This window comes from Phyllostomus discolor, chromosome 9 (genome assembly GCF_004126475.2).
Source record: "Phyllostomus discolor isolate MPI-MPIP mPhyDis1 chromosome 9, mPhyDis1.pri.v3, whole genome shotgun sequence".
In the NCBI taxonomy this organism is placed as follows: domain Eukaryota; kingdom Metazoa; phylum Chordata; class Mammalia; order Chiroptera; family Phyllostomidae; genus Phyllostomus; species Phyllostomus discolor.
Window position 1 is genome coordinate 87,212,356 of NC_040911.2, and position 24,917 is coordinate 87,237,272.

General features: G+C 47.8%; 2 protein-coding genes across 6 annotated transcripts in view; one reads left to right on the forward strand and one right to left on the reverse strand.

Annotated features, from left to right (window-relative positions):
- Positions 1–1,148: 1,148 nt before the first annotated feature.
- Positions 1,149–5,694, reverse strand: GDF5 (growth differentiation factor 5). Its single transcript, XM_028525046.2, has 2 exons — positions 4,681–5,694; positions 1,149–2,578 (listed from the first exon to the last, which is right to left on the reverse strand). Exons 1-2 carry the CDS (start codon positions 5,303–5,305, stop codon positions 1,704–1,706), a joined length of 1,500 nt encoding a protein of 499 aa, XP_028380847.1. The 5' UTR covers positions 5,306–5,694; the 3' UTR covers positions 1,149–1,703.
- Positions 5,695–16,894: 11,200 nt separating this feature from the next.
- CEP250 (centrosomal protein 250) overlaps positions 16,895–24,917 on the forward strand; it is a 42,302-nt gene continuing 34,279 nt past the window's right edge. For 4 of the 5 annotated variants that reach the window (XM_028523688.2, XM_036009753.1, XM_036009754.1 and 1 more), the window contains exons 1-2: positions 16,895–17,022; positions 24,207–24,494. In XM_028523688.2, coding sequence (XP_028379489.1) covers positions 24,309–24,494 — 186 coding nt within the window. In that variant the 5' untranslated portion in view covers positions 16,895–17,022; positions 24,207–24,308. Of the gene's footprint in view, positions 17,023–20,301; positions 20,422–24,206; positions 24,495–24,917 lie in introns of those variants that run through there. The other variant, XM_036009752.1, reaches the window with a different exon arrangement.

Here is a 24,917-nt window from a genome sequence, read left to right on the forward strand (position 1 = left end):
GGGGCTCTCGCTTTAGGCCCTGACAACCCAGGTTTTGGGTCGAGAGGGAAGGGACACAAGATCTGCCCATAGCTGGGCAGGGATCCCCACTGTTGACACAGCTTTGGCCAGGAGCCCCGGGAATCAAAGACTCAGCTGGAGAGAGGTGGGGGAAATGGTGAGGCCCCCTGGGTGGGAAGCAGAGGCTTAGGACTCCCTTCTCCTTGTCCTCCCTCTCTCCAGCCAGGTGGACCCTGGTCCCGGGCCCTTAGAACAAGGACTCAGGTGCTCAGGTTTCCCTACCAGAGGGTTGCGCCCCCCTCCCAACAGTTCATGTCTCGTGCTTCCCCTCGAAGACCCTAGTGGGAAAAGGGAAGCGAACATTTAGTCCTGGCAAAGCCCCAAGTAGGAAACATTGTCAGGATGTGCCTGGCATTGGACTGTCTGGGGTTAGTGGGAAGGTTATTTATCTAATACATAATTTTGTATTTATATCATGTATAATGCAAAAGGGAGGGACTCCAACTTTGTTTCTGAAGAGGGGGGAGAACAGGTAGGAAGCGATGGGTGAGCAGTAAGCAGGGAAGGTGCAGAGCAGGAGGGGAGCAGCAGGGCCACAGACAAGATCATGTGAGGAACAGGGGTCAGGGGCAACAAGGAGATGCCTCACCAGCGGAGGAAGAGATTTCTGGCAGCCCAGGCTCCCCGGTGAGAGGTAGAGGATCCTTTAAATGGTAGTCAGTTCATTTTATGAGTATGTGCTGGGGGTGGGAGTGGGGGTGGGGGTGGGGAGGCAGCAGATACTAGTGAATGAAATGGGATGATTTTAGAGGAAATGAAATCCCCAACTTCCCTCCCATTTAGGGATCCATTTCAGAGACAACCAGCTCGACTGAGAAGTGCCAAAAAGAAAACCTAACTCTGTTGGCAGGCCCCAGCGGAGCAGACGGAGCTCCAGACCAATGGGCTTTTGGAAGGAGTGGGAATGGGGTTAGAGGTAGCCCTGGCCCTGCTTGTTTCCAGGACTGGGAGCGGGGACTGGGCCCTGGACACCAGTTTATGCGTGAGGCAACCCACCTCCCCTCCCTGGGTCGGTCATTCTTTGGGGGGTCGTTGTGTCCCCTGGAGCGAACAAGAAATTTGCCACAGTTTTAGGCACAGTTTTGCTTTTTATCTCATCAATGTACATTTTAATCTAACAGTCTAACAGCCCCACATTCCTCACCCCTGCCCAAGCCCTCTCCCCCTCTTTTCCCACCCCTGCCCAATAGCATCTCGTCTACCCCAGGGGCAGAAAGTCACCAGGCACCGTGGTGATTCAAGGAGGATGCAGCACCCACGGCTCTCTCGAGAGGAGCCCTCCCTGGAGAGTCCAGAGTCCAAGGAGGCCCAGGAAAGGAGAGGTCCTCGGCTGAGTTTCACTGGAAAACCGGGTCTGCTGGGTCTCAGTCCCATTCAGAGTCTGTCTCCCTGGGCCTGTCCCTGCCAGTCAGAGCAGCAGAAGGGCAGAAATCCTTAGACAGAGGGACTTGCAGATAGAAGGACCCTTCAGCCCTTGTCCCACTCGGAGAGTGAGCAAGGCTGTTGGAATCCCCTTTCGGGCAGGATGTGTAGGTGTTCCCGGCTGCCGCTTCCTGACCCCTGTGTGATCCCACGAACGCGAGGAGGGGCCCGTGTGCACAGCGTCTTGGGGATGCACCACCAGGAAGACAGGGCCAGAGCTGCTACCTGCAGCCACAAGACTCCACCACCATGTCCTCATACTGCTTATAGACCACGTTGTTGGCGGAGTCAATGAAGAGGATGCTGATGGGACTCAGGCGCGTGGGCACACAGCAGGTAGGCGGCGTGGACTCCGGGTCCATGGAGTTCATCAGGGTCTGGATGACCGCGTGGTTCGTGGGCTCCAGGTGAGAGCGCAAGGGGAACTCACATAGGCCCTCGCAGTGGAAGGCCTCGTACTCCAGGGGTGCGATGATCCAGTCGTCCCAGCCCATGTCCTTGAAATTGACATGCAGCGCCTTTCGGCTGCAGCGGGCCTTGGGGTTCTTGCTGGGCCGCTTGCCCTGGCGGGTGGCCAGTGGAGCCCTCCGTTTTCGCCGCTGGCTGAACAGGTATTCGTACACGGTCTTATCGTCCTGGCCAGAGCGCGCCTTAATCTCGTTAAAGAACAGGTCCCGCTTCTTGGTGCGGCCAAACACCAGGAACAGGGCCTTCTCGTGAACCTGACGGGCAGCCCGGTCAAAGCCCAGGCCGCGGAGGTCCACAGCCCGGCCCCGTTCCCAGGCCTCCAGCTCCAGGCACAGCTGGGCCGAGTTCTTAAAGTTTCGGAAGAGCTTCCAGATGTCAAACACCTCCCAGCCAGATCCGTCCAGGCCTGGCACGGAGCGCACATCCAGCAAGGCTGCCGGCTGCCGGCCACTGGGGCAGCTGGACAGCTTCAGCTGGGCAGCCCGCCCGCTGCTGGGGGCCACTGGCTTGGCTGTGTCCGAGGGCTTCTTCCGCAAGATCCGCAGCTCGGCCCCTAGCAGCCCATCCTTCTCCAGGGCACTGATGTCAAACACGTACCTCTGCTTCCTGACCGCAGGGCCTCGGTCATCTAGAGAGAACACCCAGAAGTCATTCCCCGCCACCTCGTCAAGAAAGCCAGTCACCTCGAGGCCTCGGGGGAGGGCTACAGCTCTCGCCCCCTCCAGAGAGCTCTCTTTAACCTCTTCCCCACTCTGAGAAAAGCCAAGATCCAAACTGCTGACAGCCTTGTCCTACACAGCCTACTGAGTACGGTTGTTTATCTGTAGACGTGGCTGGGGGCGACTGGAGTGACTCTAGGTGTTTGTGTCCATCACTACACATATCAGAGATACACCGGCTTTAGAAGGGCCTTCTACCTACCTCTCTCCTATCTGTGATCGAATGTGGTACCTCATTGGTGAAGTAGGCGGGGTTGGTCATTGTAATTACTCCTGTTCTCCCAGAGTGGGAACCAGAGGTTCCGAGAAGTTAGGTGACTCGCTCCAAGTCACCCAGCTCAGAGAAAGCAGAGTCGAAACCCTGGCTTAGAACTTTGCATACCCAATCCGAAGCTGCTTCCACTGCACCTTAAAGAAAATCTCGGGGTTCTCTTTTCACAGCTGAGGCACAGAGAGGGGGCGTGACTCGACTACAGCCACACAGTGAGTTCACGACAAGCCGCTCTGCAATCCAATCTCCCTGCTTCCCAGTCTAATGATTTTGCTGTGCATGTGTCTCACCTGCCGGATGTAGGGGGGGTGTGCGTGTGAAAGTTTGTGTGCATGACTGGGTTCACGTGTGAGTGAGAAAGTGGCATAAATAAATGATGTCATGTGCCTGAATGACTGGGCTTGTGTCAAAATGTAAAGTGTATGTGGTGTGTGTGTGTGTCTATGTGAGAAGATGCCATGTATACATATAGGTAAGACAGTATGTGTGCACATAGGTACATGCGTGTGATTCAGAAGGTATACACAAACATAGGGCTGTGCGTATGTAAAAGAAGCTTGATAGCCTGTCCAATCCGCATGCCCTCTTTCCCAAATACCAATTTGCCATTGGGAAGCATTCCTATATAGCTCTAGAAGGTGACTAATTAGGCCTTTAAACTCCCCATCTCCCCCTCTCCAAGCTCCCTTAGTGCTGGGGGGCACAAGGACTTACTTTATGAGCCCCCAAGGGGTCACAGCTTTCCCTGACTGGGCAGGCAGCCAGGCCACCTCCCCCACCTCAGCCAGACCTGCTGCCTCTGTGCCTCCCCCGCCTTCTGTCATTCCCCCACAGGCCAGCTCTAATGAGGAGCCTCTCCCACTCTCTGACCCCTCCCCCACCCTGCCAGCCGAAGTCCTGAGACTCAGAGAACCAGAGCTGCAATCTCCACCCCAGCAGTCACACTTAGGGAGAAACTGAGGCCCCGAGAGGGGAAGAGCCTTGCTGGGAGGAAAGGCCAAGACAGCAACACCAGGTGGACAGAGAGAGGAACGAGGGGAGCCCTTATTCTCTGGGGTTCGTGATAAAAATGATCTGTGTTTAGGACAGGACATAAAGTTTCATATTTGAAGGGCTCTCAGAAATCACCCAGTCCAGCCCCCATATAGCTGTACAGGTGGGAAAGCTGACCCTGAAGGGGGGAGGAGCTTTCCCAAGGTCACACTGTTAAGCCCTAGGTCTGTTGTCCACCCCCAAACCCCACATATCTCAATGTCATTCCATGACTCCAAGGTGCCTCACTCACTGTCTCCCCCTATCCTGCCTCCTCTGCTCCCTCCCCTGAGGGTAAAGTTGCAGGATGATGGGTGGCTAGAGATTCATTTCTCTCTCTGCCATCTGAGAAAACCTACAAACCGCAGGAGCCTAGAAAGTTTGGCCAATCCACATAGGAACAGAGCATGGCCCGGTGATCAAGTCTTAAAGCCTGGTCCCCAACTCTGCCACCACCTGGCAGCTGTTGTCTCCTCTCCGGGCTTTAGTCATCCTCTCTGCACCTTGCAAGAGCTGGACTTGGTGACCCCAGGTGCCTCCAGTCTGACACGCCAGCACCCTGGGACCCGGCATGTGTGGGATAGTCCCAGACACCACCCCAGGCACACACAGTCTCCCACCAGTGCAGTGTCAGGGCTCGGAAAGGCCCCTCCACGCATGCAGATGCCCCTCCCTCTGAGCCGTACCCCTGCCACCCCGCCCCCTCACCTTGCCCTTTGTCAATAAAGCTGGTGATGGTGTTGGCCAGGCCGGCCTCCAACTTCACGCTGCTGTTTCCTCCCTTTCTGTCAGCATCGGACAGCGTCCTGTACAGCGAGAGCATGTACTCGTGGGGCGTGATGGGGGGCGGGCGGAACGTCTCCTTGGGCTCTCGAGGGGCCCCAGGCTCCCTGGCCTTCTTCAGCAGGAAGGGGCTGGAGACAGCACCTGCCTTTGGGGGTGCCTTGCCCCCAGGAAGCTGTCCTTTGGGGGTCACAGTCCGCGTTGCAGCCTGCCTTGTCTGGGGAGGGTGTCCTGGCTTGGGTTCAGGGCCACCCGATCTGGGGGGCAGCTTTTTGGGTTCATCCTTCTTGGGCTGTGTCAGGCCTCCTGCCTGCCCAGTGCCCCCCTTTGCCCTGGCATTGGTGGCTCCCCCACCATAGCTGTGACCCCCTGGCCTGAACACGTTCCGGGCCAGAGGGGGCCTCTCTTTGGCTTCTGCTTTGGCCAATCCTGGCCTGGCCCCCTGGGGTCTCTGACCCAAGTCAGGGGCCCCCAACACAGTGCAGATAAATTCCAGGTCCAGCCAAGCCAGGTGCCAAAGCAGGAAAGTGAGGGGTTTGGAGAGTCTCATCCTCTGGCCAGCCGCTGAATGACACCAGAGAGAACGGCGGCAGCAGCGGAGGTGCCTCTGGTTTGGCAGGAAAAACCATGAAAGGAGTGGACCCTCAAAAGCAGCGGCAGCAGCAGTAGCAGCAGAAGGAAAGGCTTTCTCCTCAGTCTGAGACTCTTTAAGTCTGCCGGGTGTGTGTTTGTATCCAGTCCCATAGTGGAAATGCTCTCGTATCCAGACGTGCACCGTCTCCAGTCAGCAGCTGAAAATAACTCGTTCTTGAAAGGAGAAAGCCGACCGCCCCCTTTCTCCTGCACAACTGACTGAGGGCTTGAAGGAGGCTTGTATAAGGCTGAGGGATTTTTCCAAGAAGGAAGAATGGCGTAATGCTGCCTGTGTGCTCCAGCTTTTTTTTTTTTAAGTTTTGAATCCTTTCCAGTGAAAATACTTCACACACACACACACACTCGCCTGCAGGTGCTCAGAAAAATCTTTTACAAACCTGAACTCAGGAATTGGAAACGGAATTTCAACCCAAACCAATTTAATTACTCTCTGATGTCATGCTGTCTAAACTCATTTAAGTGCGATATATTTATGTGAAAAAAAATCACCGCTGCCCTTTCGAGGCCATGGCTCACGGGGGCTCTTGGCACGGAGCCCCGAAGCGTGACTCTAGGCTTAGGGGGCCCCTCGGTCCATGGAACAGACTCAGGGGTCTTCACCTCCACCTCAGGGGGCAGCCCACCCCACCCTCCTGAGGAGAGATGCTGAGGAATGAGCTCAAGATCTTAAGCCCCAGAAGCATGGGGAGTGTGAGTTTTCAGCTAACTCCTTGGGGTGTTTTTAAAGCAGTTTCAACCCCTGCGTCTAGTCTGGGGCCTGATTTGTTGTTGTGGGGGGGGGGGGGGCAGCACAGATGGCAGCATTTACCCACAGTTTCTTTTATTTTAATAAACTTGTGGTGACCCAGAGACAGAAAAATATCAGTACCCACTACACCCCTCCCCCAAATGCCACTGACTAAATTCAGATGGTTTCTGCAGGCATTGGAGGGCACTGCCACTCCGGAGCCCACTCCTCGGGTGGAGGTTGGTCCAGGGTGTACCTCCCTACTACCCCAGGAAACACAGACTCTGGGTTTTGCTGGAAAGACTGGCTGAGTTCAGAGGTGGCAGGCCCAGCCTGGGGCAGCAGCGGCCCCTGCAGGAGGCTGGAAAAATGACTTCCCACATCATGTTTTTCTGATAGCTCAAGAAGGCTGAATTCCTGCCGGACTCATGGAGGAAAGTTGTTCCTTTCACCAGGAATACCCTCCTTTCACTCCCACAACTGGAGGAAATTTCTCATTACCCTGAGAGCTTCGTCCTGAAAATTCACCTCCTCTGGGAAGCCTTCCCTGATGCCCAGACAGAGCCAATGACCTCTTCTTGAACATTCCATTACAACACTTGTCACACTAAGACGTATAGCAGCAGGGTAGAAGCAGCAGTCAGGCAGGCTTCCTTCATAATCTGAGATTCTTTGAGCCTGCCTAATAAAGATCTGTTTGTGCTCTAAGGTCACCAGATTGGTTTTCCAGCACAAGCTGGCTCACAGTAGAAGCTCAGTAAGTAAGTGTTTGATGAATGAAAGAGATGAAATTCACAGCTGGGGGTATCCAGGTGCCTGACCAGCCCTTTCATGGTGACGCTCCCAGATCCTTGCTGACCTTCAGAGCACAGCAGCATCACTTGGCCGTTCCAGGCTTCACTGGGTGCTTCTAGGTCAGAAACCCAGTAGAACTCTGCCTCCCCATCTCCAAGGACCAATGCACCACCAGCCACTCTTTGGCAAAGCTTTGAGGAAGACCTGACTTTATCACCATCCCTCCAATTGCCCAGATTCACAACACTGGGCTTCCCTTTTGAATGGTCCCCACTAACGCAGTCACCTCTGGCATTCCTCCTCCTCTCTGTCCCCACTATCTCACTGTCTCCGTCCTCCTCACCACCTGTCCCACTATAATTCCCGTATAACTAGCTTCCGCGCCTTTAGGATATCTCTGTTCCAACCCTTTCTGTCTCTCAAACCTACCCAATGAAAAGTGCCAACTCACGTGCCCTCTCCTCCAGGAAGCCTTCCCTCATCTACCGGAAAACACACTCCTGAATCGCTACCGCACATTTTCTGTGCCCCTTTCCGCTTTGGTAGCTCAAAGATTGTGCAGCTCTGTCCGTGCCCCTTGCCTCAAACACAGTTCGTTTCTTCTACTCTGCATACCTTTTTCATGTTTTTTAAAATCATAACTCAATTCCTTAGAACTGTAATAATTTATTTACATATCTGTCTCCCTCATTTGATTATGACTAGACTGTACTGTATTTATCTTTCAATTATTCCCAGTGCTGGGCAAAAGGCCCAGCACATAGCAAACTCTCAGTATGGGTTATATGGATGAATAAATCTCTAACTGGCCTTATATATGAAAACCATAATTTTCTGCTTTAAGATGTGGTTATTTGTGGACATCTCATGCCTTCCCTGCTGGACTCTGAGTTTCTTGAGGGGGAAGGATTCTGTCTTACCACCGACTAGGCACTTTGCAAGGTCGACTGAGTGAACAAATGAAGGGATGAACGAATGAAACAACCCTGCACGTGGTTTGACAAAGAGCAAGAGCTTTGGAGACAAGCAGACCCGGGTTTGAATTTCGGTTCTGCTGTACGGTTTAGCGCATTGTGTGATCTTTGGAAACCCCGACGCCTCTTGGAAACTCTGAACAAGGACCGTGACAGTACCTACTCACAGGGTTTTTATGGGGATTCAATGAAATGAATCATAAAAAGTGATTAGCCTCGCACCTGGAAAACATTAATAACAGCTACTATTTACCGAGCACGTAGTCTAGTAAACTAGACGTGGGCCTCGATATCCCATTGCATTTTTATCTTATTTATCTTCACAGCCACCCTAAGATGGAGGTATAGATAGTCCCACAGCTCACAGATAAAGAAGCTGACGTTCAGAAAGGTAAAATTACCTTTTGAGCTTAATTCCCAATTTGACACATTTTTTGCCGAAGAATCCCAACCTGGCCTCTAGAAACACAAGAAGAAGTAAAAGGGTGGCGGGGGTGGGGGGTGCAATTATGGTGTTCTTGGCTTTCGGTCAAGGTCTCCTCCGATGAGCTGGGGCTTGGGGACATGGAGGACTCAGATCAGGGGCTATTGTTTGAGGACCAGGGGACCCCAGAGTGGGGTGCGAGTAGGGAAAGGGGACTCGGAGCCTACTTAGAAGGCCCTCTCCAGGGAGGAGCCCAGGAGACCGGCCTGGCTCTCACTATAAAGGTGACTAATCACTTCGGTCCCCTCTGGTAATTGCAACCAGATGCTGCTGCTGGCAGCGCTTCAGTCCCAACATGTTTAATTACTGGGACGCAGAGTCCCGCAGTCCCCCATGTCCCCTTACCTCCCCCTCTCCTGTCAGCAATATTAATGTCAAACTCGAGGTAGAGGATGGGAGTCTTGGGAAGCCACCGGCATGGAAATAATCTTTACAGTCTCTTCTACCACGCAGAGCCTTTAGCTCTCGTACATCTTTACCCACCCATTATCTCCTCAGCACTCCACAAACCATTCTCTTAAAGCTGGTGGGTCAGAGTATTCTCATCCCCATTTGGCAGATGAGCAAACAGTAAACTGAACAATAATAATAATCTTTTATTTTCAAGCTCTTCGCAATTTTCAAAGCGGTCTTGCACTCACTATACCAACAGACCCTCCCAAGGTCCCCTGGAATCAGCCCAGCCCAGCACAGCAATGAAGAGCATAGGCTCCAGGATCAGACAACCCGGTTTGTGTCCTGGCTCTGCTACACAATTGGGTGACCTTGGATATCCATTCATTTACGTACTTAATTATCTGGCAACTATATATTAGGTGACTAGCACATGGTAGGTCCCGGGCCCGAGCACTGGATATCTAGCAGTGGACACGACGACCAAGTCTGTGCTCACAGGCTGGTGAAAGAGACAAACAGGCAAACAGATGCATAGTTCCAGAGAATTCTGAGTGCTGTGAAGAAAAATTAAGAAAGGTCAAAGGGAAGTCGATAGATAAGAATGTCTCTGTGAGGGGATGACATTTGAGCAGAGACGCGGGTATGGTGAGGGAATGAGGCCTACGAGGGTCTGGGGGATAATCCTTCCAGGTGGAGGGAACCACATGTGCAAAGGCCCTGAGGCAGGAGTGGGCTCGGCATAGCTGAGGACCCACGAGGAGCTGGTGCGTCTGAGGCAGAGTGAGCGAGGGGGAGAGTGATAAATGTGGTCAGATGGTGCCAGAACCACGTCACGTATGGCCTTGCATGTCAGAGAAAGGAAGTTGGGTTTTATTTTCAGTGCAGTGAGAAACACAAGGAAGGGCATTAAACAGGAGACTTGTCTGATTTGTAACATAATGATTAAGAGCTGGACTACCTGCCTTCAAATTCACCAGCCATCTAATTTCAGGCTAATTATTTCATCTCTCCATGCCTCAGTTTCCTCGGGTATAAAATGATAATAATATACCTACTTCACAGAGGTGTTATCATTTGCGTTGTTGTTATTCAAGTTCTCAGAACAGTGACTACACCATAGTAAACACTACATAAATGTTAGCTATTTACTTCCATTTTAAAAATCACTTCTCTGAACCTATTTCCTTACCTCTAAAATGAGGATAAAAATATCTGCTTCACAGACTGGGTGTAAGAGCTAACTATTTTCAGAAAGAAACTGTGTAAAGTTTCTTTCTTTCTTTCTTTCTTTCTTTCTTTCTTTCTTTCTTTCTTTCTTTCTTTCTTTCTTTCTTTCTTTCTTTCTTCTTTCTACCAGCATATAGTAGGCACTCCATAAATTATAGTTTAAAAATAAAAGTTTCAGTTGTTAATATTGTCCCTGTTTCACAAATGAGGAAATTGGGTCTCAGAGAAGTTAAGGCTAAGTGACTGGTGCAAGTCGAATGTTTTGTTTGTTTGTTTGTTTGTTTAGCTAGAAATGACAGGGTAGGACTTAACCCAGGCACCTAACTCTGAAGTCAGTGCTCTTCCCACAGCAAGAGAGAACTGACTTTCTTTCTTGCTATGATCCTACGTGTTAGGGATCATAGCAAGAAATGGCTGGGAGGAAGGCCCAGAATCCCTGACCCTCTATCTGTGTTTCTCCTCCTCTGAAGGGCCTGGGCTGCCTGCATGCAGGGAGCCCAATCCTCCCCCAGCCATTTTCCGCCTTGCGGTGTTTTAAATGCTCCAGGAGTTGCCTCTGCTCTCATCCAGGGAGCTCTCAATGGCTCCCCCAGCTGAGCTCCTTGGGAACTGCACCTTGCCCAAGCGTGGGACTTCTGTCCTAGGTCAATACATCCCACTTGCCACAGAAAACAGACCTGGAAACCGTGCGTGGGTGTATGTGTATCTCTGTTGTGGGTATGGAGTGTGAACAAAGGAACCGTACATTTCTCACATGTACTCTTTAAGTATTTTTATTTTTAAAATGTTTTTAAAACTTTTAAAAAGTAGTGCTTGATAGAAAAATAATGCAAACTCACGAGGAAAAAGTTTCAAACAGTACTAAACAAAACACAGAAGTCTCCATTCCACCCAGGCCACAGGTCCTTCATCCTTCCCGGATTTTTTAAAAAGATTTTATTTATTTATTGTTTTTAGCGGGGGAGGAGAAAGAGAGGGAGAGAAGCATCAGTGAGTGGCTGCCTCTTGCATACCTCCTATGGGGCACCTGGACTGCAATCCAGGCATGTGCCCTGACTGGGAGTCAAACTGGCAACCCCTTGATTTGCAGACCAGCACTCAATCCACTGAGCCACACCAGCCAGGGCTTTTAAGAAAGCTTTTTACTGAAGTATGTGTACTAAATATACTTTCATTCTAAAATTAAATCACGCTTATTGTAAAAAATTAAACAATAACAAAGTTTATTAGATTAAAACAAAAGGTTCCTTCCTCAATGCTCCCCAACCTCTCTCCTTAGAGGTAACAACTGTTGATAGCAAGAGATCTGGGAACCCTACTGCCGTTCTTGAGCTCAGAAACCTCAGATTCTTGCTGCACTCCTTCCACTCTTCCCCCACCCCATCTAACTTGGTCTCCCATTCTGCACATAAGAACCTTTGTAGGTAAGTATTGTAGCTTCCATCTTATAGCTGTGGAATTTGAAGCTCAGGAAGGGAAGGTGGTTGCTCAAGGACACAGGCAAAGCCAGGAATCCAAACCCAGGTGCGTGGGTCCAGCTCCCAGCTTAATGTTCTTTCTGCCATGTTCTTCCAGCTGGTTTCTGTTCAGAATCTTAGAGTTCAATTGCTATATCATATGAGAAGGCAGACAGTCTCAGGTTAATTTTTGAGGGAGGAGAGAACCTGGTCCTGGAGCTGTCATTGAGCATCCTTTACCCCCCTGAATGGTGTGCAGATGCCACCTGCTTCAAGCAATGTCAAGTCTGGGTGAGCTGGAGTTCACCCCGGAGGAGTTCACCACCACCAAACCAGTATTACAAGAAATGTTAAAGGGTCTTCTTTAAGAAGAAGAAAACAAGATAAAAAAGATATAAAGTAAAATGGCAATAAATACATATCTATCAACAACTTTAAATGCAAATGAATTAAATGCTCCAATCAAAAGACCTAGGGTGGCTGAATGGATAAGAAAACAAGACCCTTACACATGTTGTCTACCAGAGACTCACTTCAGATCAAAAGACACACACAGACTGAAAGTAAAGGGAGGGAAATTGATATTTCATTAAAATGGAAACAAAAAAATCTGGGGTAACAATACTTACACTGGAAAAAAATAAACTTTAAAACAAAGGCTATAACATACAAAGACAGACCCAGAAATTCCACTTCTGCATATTTATCTGAAGAAACACAAAACACTAAATTAAAAAGACAGATGCACCCTGGCTGGTGTGGCTTTAATGGACTTAGTGCCAGCCTGAGAACCAAAGAGTCATCAGTTCAATTCCCCGTCAGGGTACATGTCTGGGTTGCGGGCCAGGTTCTCCAGCAGGGGGTGAGCGAGAGGCAATCACACATCAATATTTCCTTCTCTTTCTCCCTCCCTATCCCTCTCTAAAAATAAATTTAAAAAATATTTTTTAAAAAGGCATGCACCTATATCACTGTATTAATTATTGCTGTATTATTTACGGTAGCCATGATATGGCAGCAACCTAAGTCCATCAATAGATGAATGGATAAAGAAGTGGTACATTAACACCATGGAACATGACTCGACCATAAAAAAGAATGAAATCTTGCCATCTGCAACAACATGCAGGGACCTGAAGACAAACACCACATGATTTCACTTATATGTGGAATCTAAAGAACAAAATGAACAAGCATAATAGAAACAGACTCAAAGATACAAAGAACATTTTGAAGGTTTCCAAATGGGAGGGGAATTGGGGGGATGAGTGAAAAAGGTGAAGGGGTTAAGAAGTACAAAGTGGTAGTTACAGGATAATCATGGGGGTGTAAAGTACAGCACGGGGAATGCAGTAATAACTATGTATGGTGTCAGATGAGCACTCGTTTTATCAGGGTGATCACTTCGTAAGTTATACAAATGTCTAATCATTGGGTTGTATACCTGAAACTAATATAATATTATGCTTCAACTGTAATGGAAAAATAAAACATTAGTTTAAGAAAAGAAGAAGAGTGCCCAGAGAAAAATTCCTGGCAGTCCCCAAACATCCCATGCTCTAGCACGCCATATACCTGCACACTCTGAACATTCCGCTTCTGGGTTTTTCTGCTCAGCAGATCTATCCTTCAGCCTCTATGAAGCCAGACACTCCCTCTTGTTAGAATTTACTGCACTACATATGTGTGAAGTACTTGTTTACTCATCTGCCTCCCATGTGAATCTATGAACCAAGGCACTAGGCAGGGTCCATGTGTTATTGTTCTTTGCATCTCTCCCAGTGTCTAACTCAACACTTGGCACATGGTAGGTGTTCAATCAATACCTGTTTAATGATAAATGAATGGACTCATGTGGACAGCAGCAAGTTGTCCACAATCTACTACAAGAGACTGTATCATTTGGCGTCCCTGGCTTTGCCTCAGACAGTTAGCTTACATTAAGAAAGTGGAGAACAGCTAGGGGTTTTCCCCTTAATTTTCCCCCTCTGTCATCTGAGGTTCCCTATAGTCCCTCAGGGTGTTGACATGGAGAGGAATGTGGGGGGAGGAGTGGGAAGTCTTCCTTGAACTAGGATTGTAGTTGGCTTTGTGCTTTCTGGGTCTGGAAGATGTGTATAGCTGTTCCTGCGCATCATCAGAGCATCGTGGGGTGCTTTTAGAGTTGTGCTGAGCTCCTTTTCCTTAATGTTGACATCTCTATTACCAACGGTCACTTTTCTTCTTACTTCTGCGGTCCCTTTACCCCACTAGGAGGTCCTACTGAAGAGGACCCCGGGTGCGCCTATGCAGGCTCTCTTTCCCTTAGTCCACATCTGGCCTACAGAAAACATTCCCTGACAAACTCTGGGAGAGCAGGCCAACCTCAACATAGCAGCAATCTCCTGGGTTCTGCCATCAAAGCAACTGGCATGTTTGTCTCTTGTTGCTAGATTTCCCGGACGGGAGGTAGATCTAGTCACTGTGCTCCCCGGCTGCCATGGGGACCTATTTGGCACCTCTCACAATGGTCAAGTTCCTTCCCCCAATCACTCCGTCTTCCCCGAGAAGGGTGAGGACTCACAGCCAGAAATATCTCCACATAAAGCTTCTATCCTCCACTCTCTTGACCATACAGATAGGGATTTAAGAACTTTAAAACAGATTTTTTAGGCTGTTAAAAAATATATGATATTTTAGCATCTCACTTTGAAATTCCACAAATATAATTTTAAAAGAAAGAAAATCAGTCAGTTCGAGCGGCCTCTTTACACGGGACAGAGGAAATAGCCATAAAAGACGAGCTGGGCTGGGGAGCGGGACCCCTATGACAGCCTTGGGAGAGATATGAAGCTTGTGCCCAGAAATGGGATTTAGGACATAAAGGAAAAAGCCCAGTTCACCCTGATCTGTTATTTCTCCCTCCAATCCAGTCTCCTTTGAGGTCTTTTCCTCATTCTGGCTCATCAGGCAGGTTTGAACATGGCCAGGCTCTAATTGTGCCTGTATTAAATCTTTTCCCATAGGTCTCTTGGGCCCCAAACAATGTGAGTGATGTGTATGAACACCTGTTTGTTTGTTCCAAATGTATCCTGGTACTTTGTACGACATTTGAAGGCTGATGTACTCTCAGAGCCTAGAGAACTTTTCAGGGGAATTTTCTGCACTTTCAAACATCAGCTAACTTCACTTTCTCCTCTGGCCCAGACAAAATACCCAGTTGTGCTACTTTATTACGTTTTAATATAATTTTTAACTTGCTGTTAATACATTATATTATTATCCAATACTAGTACATAATAGATTTTCAGCAAATGTTTTCTGGGTGAATGAATAAATGAATAAGGGAATGAATACATGAATAAGGGAATGAATACATGAATAAGGGAATGAATAAATGAATGAATCCACCTTTACAAAGATCAAAGATTACTGTTTGGTTTTAATCTCTTACTACTCCATTTACCCTTTATTGGTGTGTTTGGTAGTCTCAAACCTCTGTTTACTTCTAATGGTCTTACAATTTATAGTGTAGTTTGCTGATGGATTTTATATCATTAACCTTTGTAACACTGAGGCTGACTTGATTCATTCATTCAATGGAATAAGTCAGACATAGTCTCCTATCCTCATGAAGGTTAAATTTTACAGGGGGAGAAAGATAATTGGTAAGTAAATAAATAAAAATAGAAAGTGGAAAGTACTGTGAGAGAAACAGAGAACTGTGGTAGAAAATGATAGCGTATTGCTTTAGACAGCATGATCGGGGAGACCTAGCTGAGGAAGTATCATTTAAGATGACACCTAAAGAGGAAGGGGAGGTATCAGCTAAGCCAAGAGCTGCCGCGGGGAAAAGTGGTCTAAGTAGAAGGCAAAGTATGTGCAAAGGTCCTGAGGCAGAAAAGAGATTGCGGTCAGCAATGTTCAGGTTGTTTGCATTTCTCTCCATTCCATATATTGTTGTAGTGAATATTACACAGTACCTGTTGCATGAGTATTTTCCTGGGATGGATTCTCAGCATCTTTTTATCTGTCCAGTGTCTGGGATGTTTCTTCTTCCCTCTCTAAATTGTTTGCCTTTCAGAATCAGTGTCCTCTCTTCCTCCCTTTAGCCCCCATTTACTTTATGTTTTTCTCAAAGTAAGTATTAAGAACTTGTTTTTTGTTCTTACAGAAGAAAAGATATAATACAACTCTTAACAGTGTTCTCTTGGGCTATGAATTGCCCATTTTACTCCTGCTATCCATTCATCCATCCGTTTACTCACTTAGCACTTGCTGAGCACCTGTTTTGTAGCAGGTCTTATCTGGGTGCTAGAAATGGACTGATCTTATATAGGGGCTACTCAAAATGTGTTCCCGCTGCATGCTAGGATATTTGCTCAAATGCAGATTCCTGGGCTCCACCCCTGGTTTACTGACTCTCTAAGGGTGGAATTTGAGTGTGCATTTTAAGAAGCTGCCCTGGCTGGTGTGGCTCAGTGGACTGAGTACCAACCTGTGAACTGAAAGGTCGCTCATTGGGTTCCCAGTCAAGGCACATGCCAGGGTTGTGGGTCAAGTCCCCAGTAGGGGGCCTGCAAGAAGCAACTGATTGATGTATCTCTTGCACATTGATGTTTCTCTCCCTCTCTCCCTCCCTTCCCCTCTCTCTAAAAATAAATAAATAAAATATTTAAGTTCTCCAGGGTTGTTTTTTTTTTTTTGGGGGGGGGGTATAGTTTTTTTCTAAATCCCGACTAAAAACTTATAACCTCTGAGTAGAAGGTAAATGTAATTTACAACTCGTAAGAACGTGCATTGCTAAGTTATGCACAAAACGCTATGGGAATAACGTTAGGATCATAAAAGAAAGAATCCCCCAGAGAAAGTCAGGTTCACGCAGACTATACAAAGTGCAGTTTTCCGGACGGAGGTAGGACTTTCAAGCAAAGAGAGCACCTTGTGCAAAGACCTGGGCGAAAACAATGCTGTGTATTCAAACGACACTAACTAGCTGTGAGTGTTGTGTTGCCTCAGGCAGCTTGGAGGTCTGAAAGTGACAAAACTCTACAACTGGTTGCCCTGCAGGTACTACCGCGATCCTGGAACGGGTTCTGTTATTCTTCATGCAGTTGTTAATTGCACGCTGGTATGTGGGTGGAGCAGTGCGCAGGCGCATCTAGAACCGGGTGACTACACACGCGCAGTGTGTAAAGTCGAAGCCATAAAAGGGATAATTAAAGGCAAGTTTTTCTTTTACCAAAACCCCCCTTGCTCGAATCCAGCAACCCTGACCGTCGCCATTTATACCTAGGAAATCTTACTTTTTAAAATTTAGCCCTGCCTTTCCTATATGACACTCCAGTAACCCGGCTGCCAGTACTCAACATGGAAGAAGGAGCCTAAGGCGGTGCGGTCCTCCCATAGGCGTACGAGTCAGAGGGGCGGGACCCTCCGAAAGGGCGGGAGTTTAGGGGGGCGGGGTCCGGGACCGAGCCGGGTGGTGGGCCCTAGCCCCTAGTTAGGCCTTAGCTGCGGCTTCAGCCGCTGCCGCGCGGAGGAACAGTCTGGGAATCCGCGGAGCCGAGTGTGGTGAGGAGGGGCCTCAAAGGCGGGTGGGTGGTGCCCAGATTAACGGTCCGAGGCCCACAGACCCGCCGGGCTAAGGCGCTTTAGGGGATCACTTTCGGGCTGCGGCCTCCGGTTCGCAGGGAGGACCACGGGGCCCACAGAGAGGTTGGGACCTGTCCTAGGGCTCCCGGCTCCTTGCCTCCGCGTCTGCTTTCGCCATCACTCTGGGCTCCGGTCCGCGCAGAAAGGGATTTTCCCGAGCGTCTTTCCCAACAACCCAGGGTTGTCAGGATAAGGCGTTGCGCTCTCCAGCCCATCTAGCTCCCGGCTCCCAGAATTTTGTGGCTCCCTCTGCCCTTGGGACTTTGCACGTGATCTGTCTGAAAGCTCCGGCCCACTCGCCTCCACACTCTGGAACTCTATTCTTCTATATCACCTATCATTTCCTCGGAAACCTTTCCCAACCTTGCTACGGGCGCAGTTAATCTCGGTGCTTGTTTTCGTTTTTGTTTTTGTTTTTGTTTTGTTTTGTTTTTGCAGTTACTTCTGCCTTATTTTACGTCCATGCACTTGTTGGGGCGTTATGATTTGCCCTTTTTATTTCTATTTCCCAGAGTCTAGCACGTGATAATGATAATAACAAATATTTACTGAATAACCATAGAATATCAGGTGCTACTTAATGCATTACATGTTAAAAGCCCATTTCCATATGGATTCTTTATCTTCACTTTTTTTTCCCCACTTCGCTAGAAAGTTGCGGCACTCCGATCAATTTGCCTAGAGTCTTACAACTAAGTGAGTGGAGCTGGGAAATGAATTCAAGGTTGTTTGTCCCAGGAGCATGTGATAATTTCATTAGAGGGCCTTTGGTGTGATAAACTTCTGTTGAATTGGTCTCCTTTAGTCCCTCCAGTTATGGAGGCCAGTTATGCACATTTTATTGAGAAGGCTTAGAAAGGAGAATGGACGTTCCTAAATATGTAGAGTTCATGACAAAACCAAGGCTGGAACTTGCTACTTTTCCTTAGTCACACTCTACCTTTCGTTGCTCCTTTTCTATCAGATCTGCAGGCTCATCATTGCAGACCCTTTAGGAAGTGTGCCTTACAGAGCTGTGATTGCGTGTTTCATGATTTAGGAGGCAACTGAAGTAATGGAGAGGGCTCAGAGTTTGGAAGCAGATTGGGGTTTCATTTTTGCCACTGACCAGTTAATATCCTTTCCACTTTTTGAACCTCATTTTTCTTCTCTGTAAAATAAGAACAATAATCTTATCTCAAAGGGTATTTTTTTAAATGAAGATTAGAGTAATTGTTTTGAGAGACTAAAGTGCTGTACAAACTACATGATCTGTTTTTTACACTTTAGAAGGTTATAGAACAGTCAGCATTTTGCAAGACCATTGATGACATGGACTGTGTTACCTACTGTCCTTACATTCGTTCAAGCACTGTTTTAGGATCTGGGAATACAGCAGTCAATAAAAACAGTGTTCCTGCACTTGGGAAATTTACATTCTGATAGGTATATTACACATAATAAGTGGGTAGGGACAGATAAGGCATGGTAAATTACAAAGAAATTTGTGTAAAGGGTGCGTGAAGGGTGGTGGTATTTTATTTTGGATGGTTAAGGACACTTGAACAGAGACCTCACACCTGAATCGTGAAGGTAACCAGAGGAAGAGGCCCTGAGATGAGTGTTCAGCTTGGTGTGTTCCAAGCGTGTACAGCAAAGAGGGCTGCATGGTTGGAGCAGTAAGAATGGGAATTAAAACAGCTGGAGGCAGGGATCAAATAATTAGGACCCTGTTGGCGGTTTTAATGATCATGGTTTATACTCTGAGTAGTGTTGGAGGGTTCTGAGCTGCATAATCTGTCACTGTTTTAAAAGGATCACTTTGACTACTCTGTTGAGAAAAAACAAATGTTGGAAACAAAGTTGGAAACATCACTCCCATCTAGGGAGCTTTTGCAGTAATCCAGATGTATTATCTATTTTGTGTGTGTGTGTGTGTGTGTGCAAGTAACCACCCCAAAATTTAGTAGCTTGAAACAACAATCATTTATTATCTCATATAGTTGTGGCTTGGAAGTCCAGGAGCAGTTTAGCTGGATGTTTCCAGCTCAGGATCTCCCAGGAGACTGCAGTCAAACTGATGGCTGATCTACTGCCAAGACAGTTCCCTGTCACTGAGCCTCTTCACAGGGCTGGCTGGCTGAGTGTCCTCGGGACACAGCAGAGAGTATGAGAGGGTGGGGGGAGAACTGTAGTGCCTTTTATGGTCTTGTCCGGAAAGTCATTTCAACTTGATTCAACTTCATTAACTTTATTCCAGTTCTCTCTCTCTTTTTTTAATTGTACATTTATTCTTACATGTTTTTTAAAAGATTTTATTTATTTATTTTCAGAGAGGGAAAGGAGGGAGATAGAGAGAAACATCAATATGCAGTTGCTGGGGGTCATGGCCTGCAACCAGGCATGTACCCTGACTGGGAATCGAACCTGCGGCACTTTGGTTCTCAGCCTGCGCTCAGTCCACTGAGCTACACCAGCCAGGGTATTCCAGCTCACTCTTAAGGGAAGAATATTAGGCTCTACCTCTTGAAGGGAGAAGTATCAAAGAATTTATGGGCACACCTTCAAGCCACCACAGCAGGCGAGAGAGAGAGTGGCTTGGCTCATGTTGGTGGTGTTGAGAGGTCAAAAGTGATAGGACCTGGAAGAGTCAACAGGATTTACTGATGGATTGGTTGTAGCGTGTGGGAAAGTGGAGGAAGTATGACTGGAAGGCTTTTGGCTTTAGCAACCAGAAGGATGGAATTGCCGTCTACTGAAACCAGGAAGATTGGGTGAGCAGGAGTTCACTTTTGGACAAGTTAACTTTTTTTTAGGTTCTATTTATTTATTTTTAGAGAGAGGGGAAGGGAGGGAGAATGAGAGGGAGAGAAACATTGACCGATTGCCTCTTGCATGCCCCCAACAAGGGACCTGGCTCACAACCTGGGCATGTGCCCTGATGGGGAATAGAACTAGAGACCTTTTGGTTTGTAGGGCGATGCCCAACCCACTGAGCCACACTGGCCAGGGCTGGACGAGTTAACATTGGCATGCCTGTTAGACGTCTATGCAGAGAAGTTAAATAGATGTTTGGATTTACTACAGGAATGGTACCTTCCAGAGGGAAATGTGGGCTGGAGATATAACACTGGGAATCATGGGTGTATAGGTGCTTTTTTTTTTTTCCCTAAATCCTTACCGGAGGACATTTTTTTCATTGCTTTTAGAGAGAACGGGGAAAAGGAAGGGAGAGAGAGGAACATTGATGTGAGAGAGAAACCTCAATTGGTTGCCTCCCAAACGCTCTCAGACCGGGGATCATAGGTGCCTGGACCGGGGATCAGACCTGCAACCTAGGTATGTGCCCTGACGGGGAATTAAACCCACAAACTTTCTGTCACCCAGTGACACTCCAACCAACTGAGCCACACCAGCCAGGGCTAGGTGGTATTTGAAGTCCTGAAACTGATTGAGATTGCCTAGGAAATAAAGGTAGATGGAGAAGAGGTCTGAAGCCTGAGCTCTGGGGCCTCCAGCTTCTAGATGTTGGGGAGATGAGGAGAACCAGCAAAAGAGAATGAGGGGAGAAACCAGAGACGTGGGAGGAGATGAGAGACAGCGGCCCCACATAAAGAGGTTTATATAAGGAGCTGCATGTTCATATTTTTTCTGCAGTAAGAAACAAATTGTCTCTGCAAACAAATACGTATGCTTTCTTTGCCCAGGAAATAAAACATTTATACCCTCAAGTGTTCCTTTTTTCGCTTTAAGTGACAAATTCTATTTAACAATAGCTAATAGCAGTCCACATTTTAGTCCTGGCAGAATTTGCACCCCTACTCCAAGTTTAGGTGGTATTGCTTGTATTTTAAACTTTATTTAAATATTTCTTTTGGGGTATTTTGAGTGAGGGGAGACTAAATACATAATTCATGTCACTCTTTATCACTGTCCACCCTGGGTTCAGAGATGACTGCCCTTTCTCAGCCTGGTTCCTGGCAAAAGTAGGAAGTTGGTCTTGTTCATTTCAGTATGGCTGGTGGACAGACTGCCTGATAGTGACCTGAAATTCATGAGAGTGTTTATGGGATACATTAATGTATGAAAGAAGCGATTCTTTTTCCTTTCCCTACAGTAATGGCAATGTCTATTCAGTGGTTTACAGTTTACAGAGCACAGTGACACCCATTATCCCACTTGAATGCAATCCAGCCTGTTACCATTTGCCAACTACTGACCTTTCCCTTTTCCAAGAGACACCGAAACCTACCTTTCCTGGAGGTGTGCTAGTTTATTGTCTGGCTGCTCCAGCAGCCTGTTTGTAAAAGGGTGCTGAACTGCATCTTGAGGAAGACCAAGCTAAATCTCAATTTCAGAAAGATGCCTGATGTAATTTTTCTCTGTTCCCTCCTTTTTATTCTTGCTGTAGGGAATTTCAGTTTTATGGGGATTTTTTGTTTGTTTGTGTGTTTGAATCATAAAACACTGCAAATCATTTTTAAAAATAAACTTCATTTTTTAGAACAATTTTAGATTTACAGAAACATTTCATAGTATGGAGAGTCCCCCGATGCCCCGCACCCAGTTTTGCCTATGAGTAGCATCTTACAGTACTGTGGTACATTTGCTGCAACTTCAGTTCATTTTTTGAGGTCAATGGGACATATAAATAAAATGGGAACAAAACAAGTTGCTTCATCTCTGTAGACTTGAGGCTTCTTGTAAAATTAGAAGGTTGGACAAAATTTATAAATTTCTTTATTTATTGCTTTGAGAGAGAGAGAAACACTGATTTGTTATTCCATTTATGCATTCATTGGTTAACTCTTGTCTGTGCCCTGACTGGGGATCAAACCTGCAACCTCAGCATATCAGGACAGTGCTCTAACCAACTGAGCACCCCGGCCAGGGCAGGCTAAATTTTTAAGGTTTTTTTTTTTAATTTAAATACTTGTAGAGTATTTAATTATCAGCTAAGATAAAATGATCATATAACCATTTCTTTACTGAAGTATTGCCATCATCTCAAATAACATGTACCTGTTAATAGCAGTCTTATCCTAAAAGAGGATTTAATAAGAGGATTCTGGGAACTGGCATGGCTGCTTGTACAGATATTAGGTGGAGCTACATGAAATTGTCGTTCTTACTGGTTTTAAAAACGGGCACATATTGGCACTTTCATTAGGTTCAACCTCATATTTGAGGGGTGGGGATTCAAAAGAGGGTACGGGAGGCTTTGGGGCCTCTGAGACTCCCACTGTGTACACCAGCCTAGCCCGGTCCTCACGGTATTAGAAAAAAAAAGGCTCCTCAGGTCCCTTAGAGCAACTTGTGCTACTCTTGTTGTTGGTATGTGTTGGCAGGGAGAGCTGTTTCCCAGCAGTTTGTGACTCCAACAAGCACAGAGATCGAGCCAGCGTTCTAGAGCCGTGGGAGCTGGTTGACATGGCCCGGGTGGAAAGGAAGGGCAGGAAAGGAAGATGTTTGTAGAACGGGAAGGCTAAGGTATCAGCCTGGTTTGTAGGCGAGGAAGAGGCAGCCTGGGGTCTGGGTGCCACGAAGCCTTCCTGGGTGCCGCTCAGCACTTCCTACTTGATGCACTTTCCTTGCTGCCTGGTACAAGCTCCGCACTTGCCTGGGAGGCAATGTAAACTACTAAACTGAGTTCTTCTCCGTTATAAGAAGAACACAGACACAAGTGCAGTGATAAAGGACAACTAAAATGTGCTGTCAGTGTGAGGGAGGGAGGGAGTAGGCTGGGGAGGGGGCGGAGCCTGGTGAACTAAAGGGGACAGACATTTCACCTGCAGGCGGTTGTGGCCTCCTAGGACTGTGGGTCAAGGGGCACTAACTATTCTGACTTTTCAGAAATGTGAATTCTTATATGGATTTTCCCAATGGTAAATGTCGGCCCCTGATTTGCATTCTTAAAAATTCCCTCTATGGGCCACACAGAGGGTGAAAAGAGCCATCAGGCCACATGTGTAACCTCTGGCCAAGGGTTTCGATCTGCCAGGAGTGAGGCCCACCCGCATGTCTTCATTAGGCATTGTTGAGAACCTGCTAATGACTGAAATGAATCAGCTCTTGCCTTTGGGGCACTCACAGATCAGTAGAGGAGATGGACAAATAATGACAAAATGTGATATAGGTATTATATTTTCTCTCTACATGTGCTATATAAAATATTTTTATTCTATAATATCTATATGATAGAATACCGTGTGTGTGTGTGTGTGTGTCTGGGACATGATGGGAAGTAACATTCCAGCCGGGGTGTAGGAGGTTAACAGCGGATTAATTAAAGGCTCTTGGGGCCGTTTTCTTGCTAGGTGGTTGGAAATACAGATATCTCTCAACCCTGCTGGTGGGAGTCTCCGAGAACTCTAGCTTCTCTCCCTCCCGCCAGGGTACTGGATGTGCTTTACCGGCCTAAGCAACTCAGAGGCCATGTAGCTGGGATCCCTCATTTCCAGGCAAGAAGACTGGTAGGGAGTGGCATGCCCAAGGTCGCAGAGCCCATTAGAGGCAGGATTTGGACTCACACCTAGAACTCTTCTCAAGCACCGTGCCTCCCCTCTCCTGGATGTACCTAAAGCTCCGGTCAGGTCGGCCTTCCCAGCCTGCAGGCGGCCCCCTGCCCTGTTTTGGCCCAGCTCCTGGTGGGGGTGGAACGTTTGCCATCTTGCTGAAGCTGGGTCCTTCTTCCTTCTCTCTGTTGGATCCCCAGCCTGACATGCCTGCTACCTGCATTTCTTTGTCAGAGAGTCAGATTACTGGCGTTCAAATCCCTAATCAACCAAATGCCAACTGTATGAACTAGGACAAATTGCTTAATTGTTCTAAACCTCAGCTTCCTCATCCTTTTGGCCTACTGCAGAGTTCTAAAAGGCATGCCAGGAAACACTAGCCCTGTGAACTTGTTTCATGGTCAAATAAATGTAGGAGATGATGCTCATCAAAGTCCCCCTTACAGACAGAGGTGCATCTTAGCATTTTAAAGTCTCAGAGGTCCTGTAGTGGAGGAACCTATTTACTTCGTCCAGCTCAGCTTTGTCAGACTTAATGAGTATTTGCTGAATGAATTTGAGTCTCGCAGAGACAGTCCTTTTAACCCCACTGTGTGCTTTGGTCCCCAGCTCAGGAGGAAGTTGAAGTGGCACAGCAATGCTTAGAGACCCTACTGGGAGCGAACAGCCTCTGGCTGCCTAGGGGCCTGTGGGCACCTCCCTGGTGCCTCCATGGAGACAGGAGGCCCTGGGTTGAACAGTATGAAGCCCCAGTCACTGCAGCTGGTGCTGGAGGAGCAGGTGCTGGCGCTGCAGCAGCAGATGGCGGAGAACCAGGCAGCCTCCTGGCGGAAGCTGAAGAGCTCCCAGGAGGCCCAGCAGAGGCAAGCAGTCCTTGTGAGGAAGCTGCAGGCCAAGGTGAGGCAGCTGCCCTTTCAGAGAGGGGTGGAGAGGAGCACACCTCTTAGAGCTGGGTGCTGAGGTGGGCTGGGGTAAGGGTTACAGCAGGCAGAACCATGTGGTGGGAATGCCCCAGACAGCCTCTCTGTTAAGGCTCCCCAAACTCCATGAGATATATATTATCTCCCTTTTAAAGATGGTGTTCACAAGGGTTAACTATTTGCCTAGGTTTGCTCCCCTAGTCTGGAGCTAGGACCCACCATGGGGTTTCTGGTTCCAAAGCCTGTGATCTTGCCCATCATACAAGAGATGTAGAGAAAGTGTTATTTTGCTGCCCACTTAGAAGCTATACAACGTCTGGCCTTACCTCAATATCACCACCTAGTTGCCTGTTCACAGCAGGTTTGCCTGGGATTCTCAGGGCCTTTGGTTCAGGCAGTT

Excerpts from the sequence above, each read along its gene's own strand:
- GDF5 (XM_028525046.2), bottom strand. The coding sequence starts at position 5,305 with ATGAGACTCTCCAAACCCCTCACTTTCCTGCTTTGGCACCTGGCTTGG. Across the intron at positions 2,579-4,680 it reads CTTTATTGACAAAGGGCAAG|ATGACCGAGGCCCTGCGGTC; the intron begins GTGAGGGGGCGG and ends TGTTCTCTCTAG.